This window comes from Camellia sinensis, chromosome 8, assembly GCF_055761805.1.
Source record: "Camellia sinensis isolate YWXY chromosome 8, ASM5576180v1, whole genome shotgun sequence".
Taxonomy (NCBI): Eukaryota; Viridiplantae; Streptophyta; class Magnoliopsida; order Ericales; family Theaceae; genus Camellia; species Camellia sinensis.
The window spans coordinates 111,812,471-111,830,005 of record NC_138968.1 but is presented as its reverse complement, the minus strand read 5'-3'; the positions used below and the strand labels follow the sequence as shown (position 1 = coordinate 111,830,005).

At 36.7% G+C, this 17,535-nt stretch overlaps 1 protein-coding gene and 1 pseudogene across 4 annotated transcripts; one reads left to right on the top strand and one right to left on the bottom strand.

Annotated features, from left to right (window-relative positions):
* The first annotated feature begins 1,253 nt into the window (after positions 1–1,253).
* Positions 1,254–16,002, top strand: LOC114294298 (acyl-CoA-binding domain-containing protein 4). 3 transcript variants are annotated; one of them, XM_082883127.1, is made up of 14 exons: positions 1,254–3,382; positions 4,734–4,847; positions 5,112–5,189; positions 5,262–5,381; positions 5,556–5,622; positions 5,714–5,775; positions 5,953–6,092; positions 6,175–6,301; positions 10,750–10,864; positions 10,989–11,077; positions 12,307–12,390; positions 14,752–15,072; positions 15,157–15,216; positions 15,360–16,002. In XM_082883127.1, the coding sequence occupies exons 2-14, from the start codon at positions 4,752–4,754 to the stop codon at positions 15,522–15,524; spliced, it is 1,524 nt and encodes a 507-aa protein (XP_082739253.1). In that variant the 5' UTR covers positions 1,254–3,382; positions 4,734–4,751; the 3' UTR covers positions 15,525–16,002. The 3 variants fall into 3 exon arrangements, with proteins under 3 accessions (XP_082739253.1, XP_082739256.1, XP_082739255.1); XM_082883130.1 differs by having other exon boundaries at positions 2,863–3,382; positions 14,752–15,049; XM_082883129.1 differs by lacking the exon at positions 1,254–3,382 and adding an exon at positions 4,342–4,365.
* On the bottom strand, positions 9,334–10,352 carry LOC145797437 (ribosomal RNA small subunit methyltransferase, mitochondrial pseudogene; annotated as a pseudogene). The gene has a single exon (XR_014339000.1). The product of XR_014339000.1 is annotated as a ribosomal RNA small subunit methyltransferase, mitochondrial pseudogene (transcript).
* Positions 16,003–17,535: the final 1,533 nt, after the last annotated feature.

The following is a 17,535-nucleotide window of genomic DNA, read 5'->3' as shown; positions in this document are numbered from 1 at the left end:
TTGGGATCTCCTTTCTCCTATCTCCTTTTGACCCCCTTTTTTTTTGATTGGTCACTTTTTCTTTTTCTTTTTTTTTTCCTCCTCCAATCACCACCCGCCATGTGTGTGTGGGGTGGTGGGGGTTGAAGTTTGAGAGGGTCTAAATCACTGCTGATTTCACAAAAAGTCAAAAAATACACTTATTTAGATCATTCCAAACCACCTTTTAATGTCTTTGTATTAAAATAAATTCAATATGACGATAATATCCCTCCATCTATGCTTGTAATGCTAACATAATGGGAATAAATGTATTTTCAAAATACCAGTGATTAATTTTTTATAAATAAGTTAAGAGGATTCAATATATATTTGAACTGAGAAATCTACTACCATGATGTTTATTAATTAGCTCATTCCTTGATTTTCATGCTGGGATCCTCCCTCTCAAAAAAATCTCTAGTCCTATCCTATCCTATCCTATCCTATCTCATATATCCATACTATCTTCTATACTATTATATAAAGTGAATAATTCATTTATATTGTATTTGGTTAAGAGATTTAAAAAGAAAAATAGAAAATGTTAGTGAAATGTGAATAAAATATATCCACACTATCTTCTATGCTATTATATAAAGTGAATAATTCACTTATACTGTATTTGATTAGGAGATTTAAGAAGGGATTTAAAAAGAAAAATAGAAAAGGAAGGTGAAATGTGAATAAAATATATGTATATTTTACTTAGTTTCACACATCTTTTTCCTTTTTTCTTTTCTTTGTCAAATCCATTTTCAAATCTCCCAACCAAGCATAACATTAGTGTCCAAGGTTTCTCCTTATATCATGTGTTCTTTATTTTTCTATTTAAAATATAAAAAAGAAAAAAAGAAAAAGTTAAGATGAGTAAACTTGAATCTTAGATTTTAAGTTTAATGAAAAGGACTCTCACCACTTCAGTAGCATACACTATATGTTAAATATTTTATTTTAATTTTATTTATTTAAATTACACAAGTATCACGATAGAATCATATACTCTAAGTTCTCTTTAATAAACTAATCTTACATTTATGTAATTTAAAAATAGATACATTTATGTAATTTTTAATTTAAAAATGGCAGATCGTGTGATAATAAATGTGTACCACTGGAAAAAAAATATTAAATATATTATAAATGTCAAAGTGATTATGTCAATGCTCATGGTAGGAGCTATCAAGAAATCTACAAAATATTTCATATGAGTAAAGTGTGCATTGTTGTTGTTGTTTTCTTTTTTTTCCTTCCTCCTAACATGGTTTTGTCTCCATTTTATATTTTAATTAATAATAATGATAAATTACAAATATATCATTTGAGATTTGATTAAAATATGAATTGTCTTTTATAATTTTAAAAATTATATTTTGTCCTTAAAAATTTTAATTTCATAACAAATAACGCATTATAAATTATTAAATCAATTAATAATTTTTAATGATGCCATAAAGTTTTTAATGATGTTGAAAATATATTTTAATTAATAGTTTATATAATTTCATTACTGTATAAGAGAACACTTTCATTCTACTGAATAAACAATTCTAACAAGTGGATATTTATAATTTTTCAAATTAAATGGATAAGTCGTATTTTAAACAAATATTAGGGGTGTATTTGGAATTTATTCTAATAATTGATATAATACTCGAGTGATTGTACTTACACCATTAGTTTACCTCTTTACACATTTCATATGAGATTTTATTTTTTTTATATTTTATTTTTATTTTTTAAATGTTACTCAGATGTGAATTACTTTTAAGAATAAAAGACTAAAATTAAATATATTTATTTCGTTACTCCCATTGCTCTTCAATCCCTACTGCTCTTCTTCCCTTACTAGTTTTTTTCCTCTACTATATATCTCTTTTTAAAAAGTAAAAATTATAGTGTTTTGATCATAGAAGAAAGAAATGGATGAAGAAATGGTTGTGAAGGAGTGTAAAAAAGAAAAAGAAGTGAAATTGTGAGTTTTTTTTATTTATTTGTTTGGTAAGCTTTTGTTTTATTTTTTAAGAGAGTTCTTCGACTTTTGTTTGATGTGTCAAAATCGAACAAAATAAAATAATTTGAAATCATATTGCCAAACAAAAAATATATGTCCGGTAATCTATTGCCGAATAAAAGATATATTTCCAGTAACCCAAGGCTGAACGTTTTAAATTTGTTCGGTCATTACTTATTACCATGCATTTTTAATTTCATTTTTTTTATATTTATATATTTTATTTTTTTGCGTAGAAGGATTATGTTTCTATTAATGTAGTAATGCAAATATAATCATGCTGTTGAATATCTTGAAGGACATTTATTTGTTGGTAGATTACCTAAGGAGGAAATATCTTTATTAGTTGATATGTCAAAAGGTATGGTGTGACTAAAAGAGATATTGATTACATTGAAACTAAGAATGTCTTTAATATGACAATAATGAAGACAATCTATAGTGCACGCAAAGCGACAAGTGACTGGACAAATTTATTTTATTTCGGCAAGATGACACTAAAATAATCTAATTTGTATAGCAATGTATCACCGAACATACACTTTACAAATGTGATTCAACTAATTTCTTGTTAAAGTAGAGTAAAATTATGAAATCGAACGACAACAAATGACTAGAAAAAAAAAAAAAGTTTGTCTGATAGTACGACACTGGAGTAATTATAATTTCTTTAGCATTGTATTACGAAAAATTATCAATGTAAAGAGACAAAACTGAAAGGGTTTTGAAATTTTTTTAATTTAAGGTTAGTTTTGATAATATAATAGATGTAATAAAAATAATATTTTTTTAATGATGTAATGAGCCAGAAGGTATAAAAAGATAAAATTAGTGGCAGAAATAAAATCACTTTAATACTCACCTATCATCATACAACAACGTTTTATCGAAAGACTAGATGTATCTCGTCCCTTAGTGGTATTTTGCAAAATTGATAAAAAAATAGTTTTTTTAGATTTTTTTTGACTTCTTTTGCTAAAAAAAACTATTTTTTAGTCAAAAAAAAATTAAAAAAATTTAAAAATTAACTTGTTAATAATTTCACAGAATGTCACTTAATTTTCACATTGGAGTTACCGTGCGTTACTACTTCTACTAGCAATTAATTAGAGAGAGAGAGAGACAACCAAATTATAAAGACGACTCAGCTTTTTTGGTCTCTTGTCTTTTTCACAACACATAATCCAGATCGACGGCCGAGATCCTCTCTCTCCCCGAATTCCGGTAACGAACACCGTCCGATCTGTCCACATTGCTCTCTCTCTCTCTCTTGTTCCGATCCGATTCTCAGGCGAGAAATCTCGATCTGATCTGGCCACGCAAACAGCTCTTCGCCCAAAATTATTTCAGGTCTCGCACTCTGTTTCTTCGATTTTTTGTATTGAATTTTGTTTGTATTGTATCCAACTTGATGGGAACGTTATGGTTTACACTTTAATTTCAGTCTCAATTAATTTGTGTTGAATTCGATAATAACGGTGTTAGTGTTTAACAAAAGGAGTCGATAATGTTTGAATTTTGAAGAAATGGTTGGATTAGGATCTCTATCTACCGTTTTTTTAAGGGCAAATTACAAACACCCTCGAGGTTACAGATTTCCTAGGTTTGGGAAATTACAAATTGCCCCCTCCTGACGGTCAAATTTTCATAACAAATTAGGAAAAATTAAAGGGAAGTCTGTATAAAAATATGAAAATATAAACCTCAGGGCGGGATGTAATTATTCAAACCTCACGGATTCTATATTTTTACCAAACCTTGAGGTGGTGTTTGTAATTTGCCCTTTTTTTTTTAATCGTTTCGGTTGACTGGTTGCTAAGAAAATGGAGGAAAGAAACGAAATTAAAGTTTTGAATTTAGGATCTTGGCAGCAGAGAAGAAAATAATTGGATTTTCCATTAATGTTTTTGGACTAATGTGGACATTGATTTTGCATTATATGAAGTTTGTTACTACTTTTTCAATAAAATTTTCTAATTCTTCATCAAACTAAACCAAACACTGGTTTAGTTTGTATATGAATTTGGACTAGTAGTTATTGGCGCAAAACGGATAGCTATATCTATACCCATCATCTTCAAACCCCACTTCTGGCTCCATGCTGAATTCCTTAAATCCTTATGCTCTATTCGGTGCACTGGAATGGGATGAAATGGAATGGTTATTCCTCGGGCTAGTCTATGAATGATCATTCCTTTACTATAATAGTGAATGATGATTCTAATTGCAATGCATTTTCAATTATTTTTTTAGTCAACTGAACATGGGAATGGATATTTTGATGTTGATTGTTCTATTCCATTCTAGTGAACCAAACGCTACCTTATAGAATGGTATGGTCCAACAATCTTTTTTTCTTATTTGGATGTGTTTGGGGCTATGCCACTGGCTTTATTGTTATTTCCCATGGCCATGGAATAGTGTTCTTGTGACCTTTTTGGCACCACTTCATAGTTTCATTTGGGTTGATCCATTTATGATTGTTGTACATGACCAACCATTTTGGATTGTTATCTTGTTTTTCTTACATTACCTCTATTTCCTCTCAGATCCATCCATTTCTTATCCTAGTGGTAGTGATGTATATGCACTAATAATACAAGTTCATCTGGCAATTAAGATGCTCCAATGCTTCGTCGTTTGTGTCATGTATATGCATTTGAAACATAATTATTCTAACTCAATTTTGTGTCAATATCAGGACCTCTGAAAAACGGGTATGGGAGCTGAAAGTAGCAATTGGCATTTGGAGTTAACCTATGATCACTGGGTAGCACTATCTGTGTCTGGTCCACGACCATCAGCTCGCTACAAGGTTATATTCATTCTGGGGTAGCACTATCCATCCACGACCATCTAAGCTTTGTCTTATATTTTAACACCATTTATCCTTTCTCTGTTTTTACCCCATTGGAGCTTTGGATCAAAATAAGTAGATTAATTGCCTTTTCTTTAAAAGTTAAAACCATTTTGAATCTGATAATCATTATTTTTTTCCTCAGGTGCGATTTTTTTATTTATTTCTGCTATTATTTTTGGGCCAGCAACTTACTATTGCATTTTTGTTCTTGGACTGTAGCATGCAACAGCTGTGGTTGATGAAAAATTATACCTTTCTGGTGGAAGTCGAAATGGTCGGTACCTATCAGATGTTCAGGTACTGTAAATTCCCATATACTTCTACATGTTAAAGCTTTTTTTCTCCTGTGATAATTGGCTATCTTTACAGGTGTTCAATCTTAAAAATTTGGCATGGTCTACTCTGAAACTGAGCACTGAATCAAATGCTGATGAAACTAAAGACAGTGTCTCACAGGAAATTCTTCCAGCAACATCTGGCCACAGTATGGTAAGATAATGGTGCAGAATTTTTTCCATTCCTTTTTCTATATAGTTTCATCTGATTGTCATTTGTTCACAAAGTAGTTCTGCTTGATTTTTACTGATCACTTAGCTAATTTGTTTGTCCATAACTTATCCCCAAAAAAATATATTTGTTTATCTGTGTACTTCCTATTGGCAGTTTAAGTGGGGAAACAAACTTCTTCTTGTTGGAGGGCATTCAAAGAATATTTTTGATAGTGTAACAGGTTTGTTTTCTTGAGAGCCATTTCCGTATTGGAGACGAAGCTTAGTTTATGTTCATTTGAACCTTTTTCCTCGTTAACTGACTTCCTGTAGTGAGATTCATTGATCTGGAATCATACCACTGTGGCATTGTGGAGACATCTGGAAGAGTTCCGGTAACTGACTAGATTTCTATTCTTGGACATTGTTTCTACAGTTCACTTTGTTAGCTGTTGGCTATTTTAGTAGCCTGGAGAATTGGTGCCTGAAGTTATTTTTGTTCACATCATATGAGTAGGGGAATGAAGATTAGCTTATGTGTTTTGGTTGGTTGCTTTTGGTTTATACTCTAGGTAGCTCGTGGGGGGCAGTCTGTAACACTGGTTGGTTCTAGACTGATAATGTTTGGCGGAGAAGACAGGCTGAGGCGGCTGTTGAATGATGTCCATGTTCTTGATCTGGAAACAATGGTTTGGGATGTTTTGGAAACTACGTATGTATCTGTATTACTTTTATAGGCAGCTAATATGGTGCTTTGGTCTAGAGTTCTTTATCACTTTGTTGTGCTTTCATAGGCAGACACCTCCAGCTCCCAGATTTGATCACACAGCTGCAGTGAATGCTGAGCGTTACCTTCTAATTTTTGGAGGCTGTTCCCATTCTATCTTTTTCAACGATGTTCATGTACTGGACTTGCAGACTGTAAGTGTTTATTCTTTTGAGATATCATTTTGTTCATACCAACATGAACTTTTGGCTGTTAAGCATTTAAGTTGAATGTTGACATTTTTCAGTTCTGTTATGATACCTGGATTGAGGATTGCTTTCAACATTACATAGATTCCTATCTTCATTTTGTATGCTAGATAATACACTCGTATCCATTGAAATGGAACATGTACTACTGAGATGTGCTTATGATTTTTACAATGATGGGCCTCAAGTATCTTGCTCATGCTTTCTGATAAAGTTTATGAATTGGACTTTTTCGATAATGATTTATATTTTTTCTGGCTTCACTTAGTAGGCTGCTTATTACTTCCTGCTCTTATTTTCTCTTTGGAAGTTATCACCTTTCAGTTGCAAAGCTGTTATTTAGATCAATTACTGAAATACCTTCTCTCCAACTTGAAATTTAAGGTCTTCTTGATCAAACAAGATATATGAATTATGATATACATCAGTGTAGAGGTCTTACTCTATTTGTGGTGTTGGTTCCAAGGGATGTGGTAGGGTCACTGATCTTGGTGGAAAATTTTTGGTAACATGCAAACAGCGTACTTCTGTAGGGACACTTGCAAATAGCGTATTTCAGTTCCCAGCGTTGTTAAGACTGTTGCAGGGAACAAACTCTGCTTTAATTCTACATTTTTTGTTGTGTTGGCGCTGTATTGTCCCAAAAGGGGTTAATGCTGTCATTGCTGAGTTAAATGCACTATTCAGTGCTGTCTTATTAAAGAGGTTGAGGTCACTGGTTTATATAAGATCTCCAGGAGAAAGGATGTGTTAATGAAGAATTCTGCCATTTACTCATTATAGAGGCTATGATGGATTATGTCTTTCGTGAACTTAGTTGTTGGCAAATTCATTATTAGATCTGCAATGGAGGATGATCATGATAAATTGTGGGACAAAAGATGAGTCATTCCCCTGATAGGGATAACTGAATGGAAGAACTTGAAACATAATCCTTTCTAGACTGAATGAAGTCTATCAAAATAAGTTGTTGATTGCTAAATAATGCTGTTTATGTTAAAATGTATGTATTATTGATTGATGTTTGTAATTGTTATATATATTACAATGATTCATGATTCCTATATATAGAAGAGGGTGAGTGTGTAGTAGGTAAGGAGTAGGTGAAGTGGAGGTGGTAGTGGTGTAGTGGGTTAGGTTTAGTGGAGTAGGTGAGGTGGTAGTGGTGTAGTGGGTTAGGTTTAGTGGAGTAGGTTTAAGTGGGTGAAGTAGGTGGAGAGTAGGTGGATTTTAACAGCCCCCCGCAAACTCAAGGGGGATAGGAACTAACCAACTTGAGTTTGGAGAGAGTAACAAAATAAGAAAATACATAAAAATAAAAGAGGATAGGTGACACTGTATGGTCGTGTCAGACCATTGGTGAAGACACTGGATGGTGGTGTCATAACGTTGTAGAGGACACTGTATGGGGGTGTCATAACGTTGTAGAGGACACTGTATGGTGGTGTCATAACGGTGTAGAGGACACTGGATGGCGGTGTCAGACCGATGTAGAAGACAGTTTATGGGGTCATGTCGGACCGTTGTAGCAGACACTGTGTGGTCGTGTCAGACCGATGTAGAAGACAGTTTATGGGGTCATGTCGGACCGTTGTAGAAGACAGTTTACGGGGTCATGTCGGACCGTTGTAGTAACTAACCGGAATCAATGTCGGGACAGTTTACAGAGTCTTGTCGGACCCTTGTAGAAACTAACCGAAATCTATGTCGGGACAGTTTACAGAGTCTTGTCGGACCCTTGTAGAAACTAACCGGAATCTATGTCGAGACAGTTTACAGAGTCTTGTCGGACCCATAAAAGAGCTAACCGGAATCAATGTCGGGACAGTTTACAGAGTCTTGTCGGACCCTTGTAGAAACTAACCGGAATCTATGTTGGGACAGTTTACAGAGTCTTGTCGGACCAATAAAGGAACTAACCGGAATCAATGTCGGGACAGTTTACAGAGTCTTGTCGGACCCTTAAAAAATACACTGTATGATGGTGTATATAGGCTGCCCAAATATAGATATATATGGATATATATAGTGAGCCCTCAAAAGTCGCGCCCTCAAAAGGCGCGCCCACTTTATCAAAGGATGTGCCATGAAAAGGCGTGCCAGTTTGTCGGACGTCAAGAGGCGCGCGATGCGCGTGGCTGCCTCGGCTATTTAACCAAGACGAAGGCAGAGGCTGAGGCAGAGAAAAACTGAGAGAAACCTCTGAAAAATCCTTCGTGTTGCTGAGAAAGATAGTTCCGTTTGCAGGGAGAGATAGTCTGTAATACTCTGTTGCCCAGAAAATAGTCTGTAACACTTTGTTGCCCAGAAAATGGCTTCGTCTTCCCGCGGTCTGCTCACCCTCTTTCCCGACCTCAACGAGTCAACAAGAGAGATTACTGGAGCGGTGGCACTGGAACCTCAACCAAGTGCCCCGGAGTTTGCTCCGTTGAACTTTCCGATGCGGTCTGTGGAGCAAAGAATGGCAGTGCTGTCGGATGTGGAGGCCAATCAGTATACGTTGAAGGCATGTGTGGAAAGCATGACGGCGGTCACAAACTTGTCGAACCGGCTGCAGAGTAGGGCAAATGAGGTGCAGCAGTTAAACTCCCAGCTGGCTCTGCTCCAACGCATGTATAAGGATGCGCGAGCAGAGATAAGCGTGCTAAGGGCAGAAAACAAGGAGCTGAAGCGGAAGGCCACCGTGATGTTCCGATTTGGAGGTCCTCCATATGCTGCAGTGGAGGAGTATGGGGGCATGAACGTGCTCGGTGGACAAGGAAACACGGAGACCGGACTGGCACGGGACGCCCAAGATAAAAGTAAGAAGAAGAGACCTGCAGTAGAATAGAGAAGGAAAAGAAAAATCCCACTGTGGGTGTGGTTGTTTTGTTTGTATTTTTTTTTTTTTTTTTTTTTTTTTTTTGTGTGTAAAATGGTGATCGGGGTGAGGCCCGATATGAATAAAATGAGTTTGCAGTTCGTCTTCTTCCTCCGTGTTTTTTTTTTTTTTTTTTTTTTTTTTTTTTTAATAATAAAATAAATAAATAAATAAAGAAAATAAAAGAAAAGAAAGAAAGTGGAGCAACGGGTGAGGTGCAAAAGGTGATGATAATGTTTTGTGAGTGGAGAATAAAGAAAAGAAAAGAAAGGGATGGTGTGGTGTGGGTGGTGGAAAAAGAAAAGTGGGAGAGAGAAAAAAGCATGTTCTTGTGAAAGCCCACCACTCGTGAAGATTCACATCAGGAATTTCAGCTTTAGGCCAGATTTTAACGACAGACGAATCAACTTTTGGAATGGGTACAAAGTCTCTCTTGCTTACATCCATAATAAATTTCACATCAGCGACAAGCTTCACATTTATAGCTAAACGGTTGAACTCGGAGTCTCCAGGATTAGCCAATAGCCTTCTTGCAAATTCTTTCTGAAGGAGAAGCGTTGCGCTCCGAAATGGGTGCGACCCAAACACCAACTTAGCCACCAGAGGCGAAGATATTCCATAAGGAATGTTGGCCACAACAAGATCAAACCTTGGAAATTCTGTTTTCAACGCATCACCGCATATAACAGTAAGTCGGTCCCCAAACCCATTCTCTGCAACGCGACTGTGGAGAATCTCCACCATTCGCTTGTCAATTTCGACCGCTACGACCTTCTGGGCAGCTTCGAGGAGCTTGAGAGTGAGATTTCCTGTGCCGGGTCTGATTTCAAGCACCGTATCGGTCGATTTTATATCAGATTTTCGTACGAAGGAGTCGAGAACTCGTGGGTTGGTGAGAATGTGTTGACCCCTGCTTTTCAACAGATGTATGCGACCTTCTTGATTTTCTTTTCTCTTTCGGATATTGTCATCGTCGTCTCTGAAGTTGTAGCGACTCCGACGACTAGGCTTTGAATGAAGAAATCGCAGGCCGAGGGTGAGTCTTGAAACGTAGACTGAGATGGGTTTTGGATGAATCTGGACCGTTGCTTCACGGGTTGGGTGACGAATCAGTTTGTTGAGGAAGGAGAGAGAGAATTAGAAATTGTGGGTTTGTCCGGCGGACGGCCAAGGCGAGGCTGCCGTCCGCCGGTGAAGCGGAATCACTAAATTCTCAACCTTGCTCTGATACCATGTTAAAATGTATGTATTATTGATTGATGTTTGTAATTGTTATATATATTACAATGATTCATGATTCCTATATATAGAAGAGGGTGAGTGTGTAGTAGGTAAGGAGTAGGTGAAGTGGAGGTGGTAGTGGTGTAGTGGGTTAGGTTTAGTGGAGTAGGTGAGGTGGTAGTGGTGTAGTGGGTTAGGTTTAGTGGAGTAGGTTTAAGTGGGTGAAGTAGGTGGAGAGTAGGTGGATTTTAACAGTTTATTTCTAAAATGTTTTTGTTTTACTTCACATATTAGCTTGTTTCGTGTATTGCAGATGGAGTGGTCCCAACCACAAATTCAAGGTGATATGGTGACCCCAAGGGCTGGTCATGCTAGTATCACCATTGATGAAAACTGGTATATTGTTGGTGGTGGTGATAATAGAAGCGGTATGTATAAATTTGTGATTTTTTTTAAACAAAATGTTTATTTATTTATTTGGGCATTTGATGTGATTATGCTTTCTTCTTGGCTACATTAGTTACTTCATCGGCGTACTACTTCTGTCTGCAGGTGCCCCGGAAACCCTTGTGCTAAATATGTCTAAGCTTGTTATGTCGGTGTTAACAAGCGTAGAGGGAAGAGATCCACTAGCCAGTGAGGTTACTCTCTTTCCCTTTTTGTTTCAAAAAAAATAAATCTTTTGGGATTTTCTTTTAACAATACGGTGTACCTAAGTAATAATAGAAGCATCAAATAATACCTTAAGGTAAATATGTGACAGTTTTAGGCCATAAATTCTTGTTGAATAAATTTGAAATCATAACTATGTATTATAATGAGCATCTAGTAATTGCACTCTACCTCTTCTTAAGTTTGAGATGCTGACTATTACATTCTTAATTGTAACCTTAAAGTTAGTTGCCCATCAAAATTTATACTGTGATATTCTGTCAAACTGTTTTTCCCATTGTTTTCTTTATGGGTGTCATATCCCTGCACAGCTTAAGTAACTTCTACTGTTATCCTTCTCATAACTAGGGGTGTAAAGTCGGCCCATTGGCTTGTGGCCCACCCGAAGATTGCCTTGTGGACTGGCCTGCCCGCGGCTCAAGCCCAATCCGAGACCCTAGGCCTGAGCCTGGGCCATCTGTTTTGAGGCTAGGCCCGGCCTTGCCCGTGAGCCCGGCCCTAGCCCCGCCCACTGACCCAATCAAGGCCCACTCCAAGGCCTGGCCTGCTTGAGGCCTACTATCATTTCTAAGTTATTTTGGTGGGGAAAAAAAATAAAAAAATAAAAAAAAAAATGGTCAGGCCCCACCTGGCCGAGTACTCCCCGGGCCTGCCCCATTTTTTGCGGGAGCCCGCTAGGCCCGACGGCGGGCCAGCCCGAGCCATTTTTACACCCCTACTCATAACGAAGTGGCACATAGTGGTCTATTTACAAATTTGAGCTACTCATTTTACCTGCTCCAAAATTTTTGATCTGATTTTGAAATCTTAGAAAGCTTTGTTAAACAAAAAGGAAATGCTAAAAAACTGACTTTAGAGAAAGAGAGAGAGAGAGAGGTTCAAGTTTTGTTATTTGTTTGGACATAATATTGGACCTTAGCCGCCACATGCTGTCATGTCACTGCCTTGCATTACAAGTTAAACCTGTCAAGTCTGTCATCTGGAAAAATAATTGAATTATCTGTAACACGATGTTTGTTACTTTTTTTTTTTTGGGTGTAGTATAAGGCTAGCTGAAGAGTGCATTCTCTTTTTGTTTAATAGATTTTTATTTTGGTCATTTGGTTTTATTTCAGACCTTTCTGCTCTACTTCCATGCCACATGCATGCATATATGATACATTTTAATATAAAATTTATACATGTGCATTGGACGCAGGGACTCAGTGTTTCGTCAGTATTATTAGATGGAGAGAAGATTCTGATTGCATTTGGAGGCTACAATGGAAAATATAACAATGAGGTATCTTTCGTACCTGAGCTTTCTTTTATCCATTTATTTTTTTGAGGTAATACATTCATAATCATGTTCAAAGTTACTTGGATGGGTGAAGCAAAGTTGGTCTGAGGCTCTAGAGTTAAACTTACGTCCTAAGCTCAACTCTCACCATGGACTTGACTTGATAGACCTCCGTCACTACCCCCTTTTTTTGTTTGATTAGCAACAAAAGAAGAATTTTATTAAAATGGAGAAAAAAGAAATACAAAGGAGGACAAGAAGCCCTCAAAAGTGAAAACCAAAAAATCTACAAATCGTATATGGACTTCCAATCGCTAGAGAAAAAAAAAAGAAAAAAAAAGCGGAATTCCCCTAGATGGGGGAGCAACTGAAGCCCAAAAAGATGCTAGAAATCTGATTTTCTCCCACATTGAAATGCGTTAGTACTTTTGTCCTCGAATATCCTCGCATTCCTTTCCAACCATATGACCCAGAATAGAGCAAAAACTGCACAAAGCCCCAACACCTTTGCCTTTTGTTTAGGCTGAAGAATCGAAAATCAATAGAGAGCATTGAACTACCTGATTCAGGAGCCACCCAAGCAAAAAACTGTTGTCACAAACTTCTAGCCACTGGACAGTGCAAAAAAAGATGATTCAGACTCTCCTTCTCTCCCTTACACATAATGCACCAATGAGGAGAAAGATAGCAATTAGCACTCTTTTGAAAGACCTCATTGGTCAAAATGCTTCCATGAACCCAAGACTTGGTCACTGGGACACTGCTCTTTCTCTACAATTTTTGTCTATAGTCTGTATCTCTCTGTGTTCATGCATATATTCTATATGTTTATATTTGTCTAGGAAAAATGATACAGAACAAAGCCTAACAAATTTACCAAAGAATTGCTGCACTGCGCCGACCTGCGCATAATGTTTTTTTTTTTTTTTTTTGATCACCATTGATGAGATTCTGGTACAAATTGACTCGGGTTGCATCTTGCTATACCATGCAAATACGAAATCTTGTCTGTGGCTCTGAGTTGAACAGAATCAACTTCCTACTTGTGGTTGTGGGTAGCATGTTCATCATCAAGACTAACTTTTACAGTTTCTGGCTATGCTTTCTTCTCATCTCTTGAGAATTATATGACTTAGGTCAGATACTTTAACCCCCTCTCTCCCCAAAGAATTTAAAATAAAATTCATGTTGATCCTACTTAAAGAAAGCACTACTTTTGAAGTATTACTAAACCTTTTACATGCTTTGTTTCATTTTTGGTGTTAAAATAAATAATTTCTGCAAGGTTCTTAATTGTACACTGACTTGATGTGTAGCCTGGCGTCCCATTGTTTTCTGTACTTTTTTCACAATAAATAACACATTTGTTTTTTTGAACCTATGCTTCCTAATGGTTATTATTATCCTTGATTTCCAGCATAGTTTATTGTTGAAAAACCTAAGTGAATTGTGATTAGATCAAGATTAATTGTATCAATTCCCAAACAATTTAAAACTAACAATCTAAATTATCTAGCACATACGGAAGTGATTAAATCGACACAAATGATTTTTACGTGGAAAAACCACAATTGGAGCACCTCCAATTGTGATTAAAAAACCACGGGCGAAATGCCACAAATCAATCCACTATGAAAGTAAGAAAGAATACAAATTTACCAAAACAAACCCAAACGCAATTTCAACAATCTGTATCTCGTCTCGGAATTGATTAGAATGATGTTGAATCCATAACATCCATTGTCGAGTCAACAACTGCGCACAACATCAAACTCCTTCGAAAACTCCACGTTTGAATCTCTGGATTCCATCGAAGAACACTCTTGTTGAATAAAACAATCACCTTTTTGATGTACACTCTTCAAACCATGAGTTTAATACCCAACCAGACATCAAAGAAAACTAGCAAAATAGCTCCAGAAGAAAACCCTAGAGTCCTCAAAACAGATCTGGAAGCATTAACCCTAAAAACAGATTGATCTCAACTTTTAAAGCAAACAGGGCCGCGATCCCCGCTCAAGCGCAGGACTTGCCGCTTGAGCGGAGTCACTAAAATGCGTGCGATTAAATAGGTCTACGCTTGAGTACTAAAACTCACGCTCGAGCGGAAAAACACGCCTCTCAGTATTTTTATAGACAAGCCAAAACTACTGAGGAGGCACAAACTCCGCTTGAGCGCATCTTTGCCCACTCAAGCGGGAAGACCAAAAACAATAGGAAAATTACATGCATTTAACTCAAGTTTGTTCGCGGAATTGGCAACAAGGAGAGACCTAACAGTTGCCTTGCCTTATGCATTGATTCACTTTCTTATATTACAACCTAAACTTTAATATGGTTTTTGTGCTTTCCCTGACATTCTAGGTATATGTTATGAGACCCAAACCAAGCGATTCTCCACATCCCAAAATTTTTCAGTCACCAGCAGCTGCGGCAGCCGCAGCCTCTGTTACTGCTGCATATGCCCTAACCACATCTGGGAAGTTAGACTTGTCTGAAACAGAGGATTCAATCATTAAGGTAGTCCAAGCAAATGGCTCTCAACGTGATCTTTCAATTGAAGTCAATACAGTTAGAGAAGAAAAGAAGGTGTTGGAGTCAGCCCTGGAAGAAGTCAGAGCAGAAAATTCAAGTCTCAAGGGAAAGATTGACGAAACTACTAGTACTTATACTGATTTTTTTAAAGTATGCTTAATATTTTAAATTTCTCATGTTGTAACAAATCAATCAATTGTCAAACTATTCATCATTTTTACTCATTTTCTCTAGGAACTTCAGTCAGTTCAAGGTCAACTAGTGGCTGAGAGATCAAGATGTGCTAAACTGGAGGTTTATTTTTTATTCTTCTCGCTTTTCCACTAGTATATTTTTTGTTTGACATTTTCTCTGTGGAGAATGATCTGGGGTTTTCTCTGTTATCGAACTTTCATTTCAAGAATTGTTGAATTTTTCTTTGGTTATGTTGCCTTCAGGCACAGATTGCAGAGCTACAGAAGATGCTGGAGTCATTGCCATCCATAGAAGAAGAGGTACAACTACTCAGGAGACAAAAGTCTGCATTCGAACGTGATATGGAGCTTGCTTCAACTGTTCAGGGGAAGAGTTCTGGTGGTGTTTGGAAGTGGATTGCTGGATAGCTGGGAATGCATGTAAATCACTAAGTTTTAATGTCAGTACCTCAATTGAAATGGATAACACTGAAAAACTAAAAATGTATCAGCAGCTATTGCTATCTTCGAAGTCACAGGATTCTGATCTTTCAGCTCACGCAGAGTTTATGGCTACTAGAAACTTTGGCGTTGTGTTAACAGGCCCACGTGCACAAGAGACCGAGTCTTCAGACGTTTGTTGAACTTGGACCATATAAGAATTTCATCAGGTGAGGCTAAACTGGTATAAGTAATTAGTGCTTTTTTCAGTGGGTTTTCTATACCGGCTCTGGAATCCCCTAGTTGTTTGCATGGTGTAACTTTTACATTTAAAACTATGCCTTTTGTTACCATGTAATAGTAATTACTATCTGACTATTGTCATATTGTCCCTTTTTGTACTCTGATTTAATTGATTCTTATTGGTATAAAATAATAACATTGGTTTGGTTTGGTTTGGTGAGAATTTCTTAGCTGTCATTCGAGAACCTGAAACAACTGAATGAGAACCTTATATTTGGGTTTCATTTATTGATCATGTAGATATATGTATGTGAATTACAATACATCTGAAAATTGATAAACTCTTGTTGTGTAATCATGAAATCTGAAAAGAAAGAAAGGTGGTGGAAAAGGAATTCCACTAATATACTGTGGTTTTCTTGCATGCCCTTTATTGTTCGATGCGTTTAGTGTGTTCTGTTCTCATATGATCTTTTTTAACTATTTCACATTCACATTGACATGTTAACATCTACATTAATAGGAGTGTAAAATTAGCTCGCGTCTCGTGGCGGCGCGAAACTTGCCCGCGACTAATATTTTAGTCGCCGTTGATTAAGATTTGGCGACTAAAAAAATTAGTCGTTATATATTTGAGATTTTGCGACAGGTGCTATGGCCGAGTTCCAAAGGGACTACCATATCTATGATGATGCTCATCTCACTTTAGCCGAACTAGATACCGTACTTTGGGGGTCTGTCTTGTTGTATCGAGTCAGTCCTGTTGTACAAAGGTCGGGTGATTCCAGGGGTGTTACTTTGAGCACCACCATTTTGTTATATAAGTATATTTTATTATATATTATTATTATTATTATTATTTTCAAAATTTTTAATTAAATACAGTGTAACGGATTGTGTCATTTTAGTCCAATAAATAACGGCTGTTAAGTTCATTTAACGGAAGGTCAAACAAAATTATGAAAAAATATTTTAAAAAATTAATAAATACATAAAAATATAAAAAATGTAGGCCTTGGATGAGATTGCTCTATACATGCATTGTAGACATAAAATATGGCCAAAAGGGCCTTTCTTGTTGCCAACGACCTTTCTCATGACGATGTCCCCAACTTGAAACTCTTTTGGGTTGACCTTCTTGTTGTAGGCCCTAGCAAGCTGGTGGGGGCATAGTTCAGATTTAGGACAGTTTGATCCAGTTCAGTCTATTGGGCCTACTTTTGGACCCCTTTTCGATAATCAAAACCGTTACACTGTAAGTTATACCGTCCATTTTTTTTTCAAAATACATGAAATCAAATTAAATACTATTTAGTTTGACTATTAATGTTTATTATTCGTTTTTTGAATCATTTTTAAATTTCTGTGTGTGGATCTGTAGTCGTGAATAGTTTCTGCATATGAGTCGGAATAATATATATGTAATTTGAATGGGCCATGGGTCATGCCACATGGGTGCCCAAATCCGGGTCCAATACCCGGTCCAATTTCCAGCAGATTAAATTCATGATTTATCAGCACATTCATAGGATAACTGGGGCACATGTTTCAATTGGTGCCAGACTGTTCAGGTCCATTTGACCCCTTTGATGGTTCATCAAGTCCATAAACACAGCCGGTGCATTGGTAAGCCCAAAAGGCATCACTAGAAACTCATAGCGGCTATACTGCGTACGGAATGCCGTAACATTTCATCATCGAGTGTTCAGAGTGAAGTGCCCAAATCTTAAGGCCGGTCAAAATGGGGTGTCGAAGC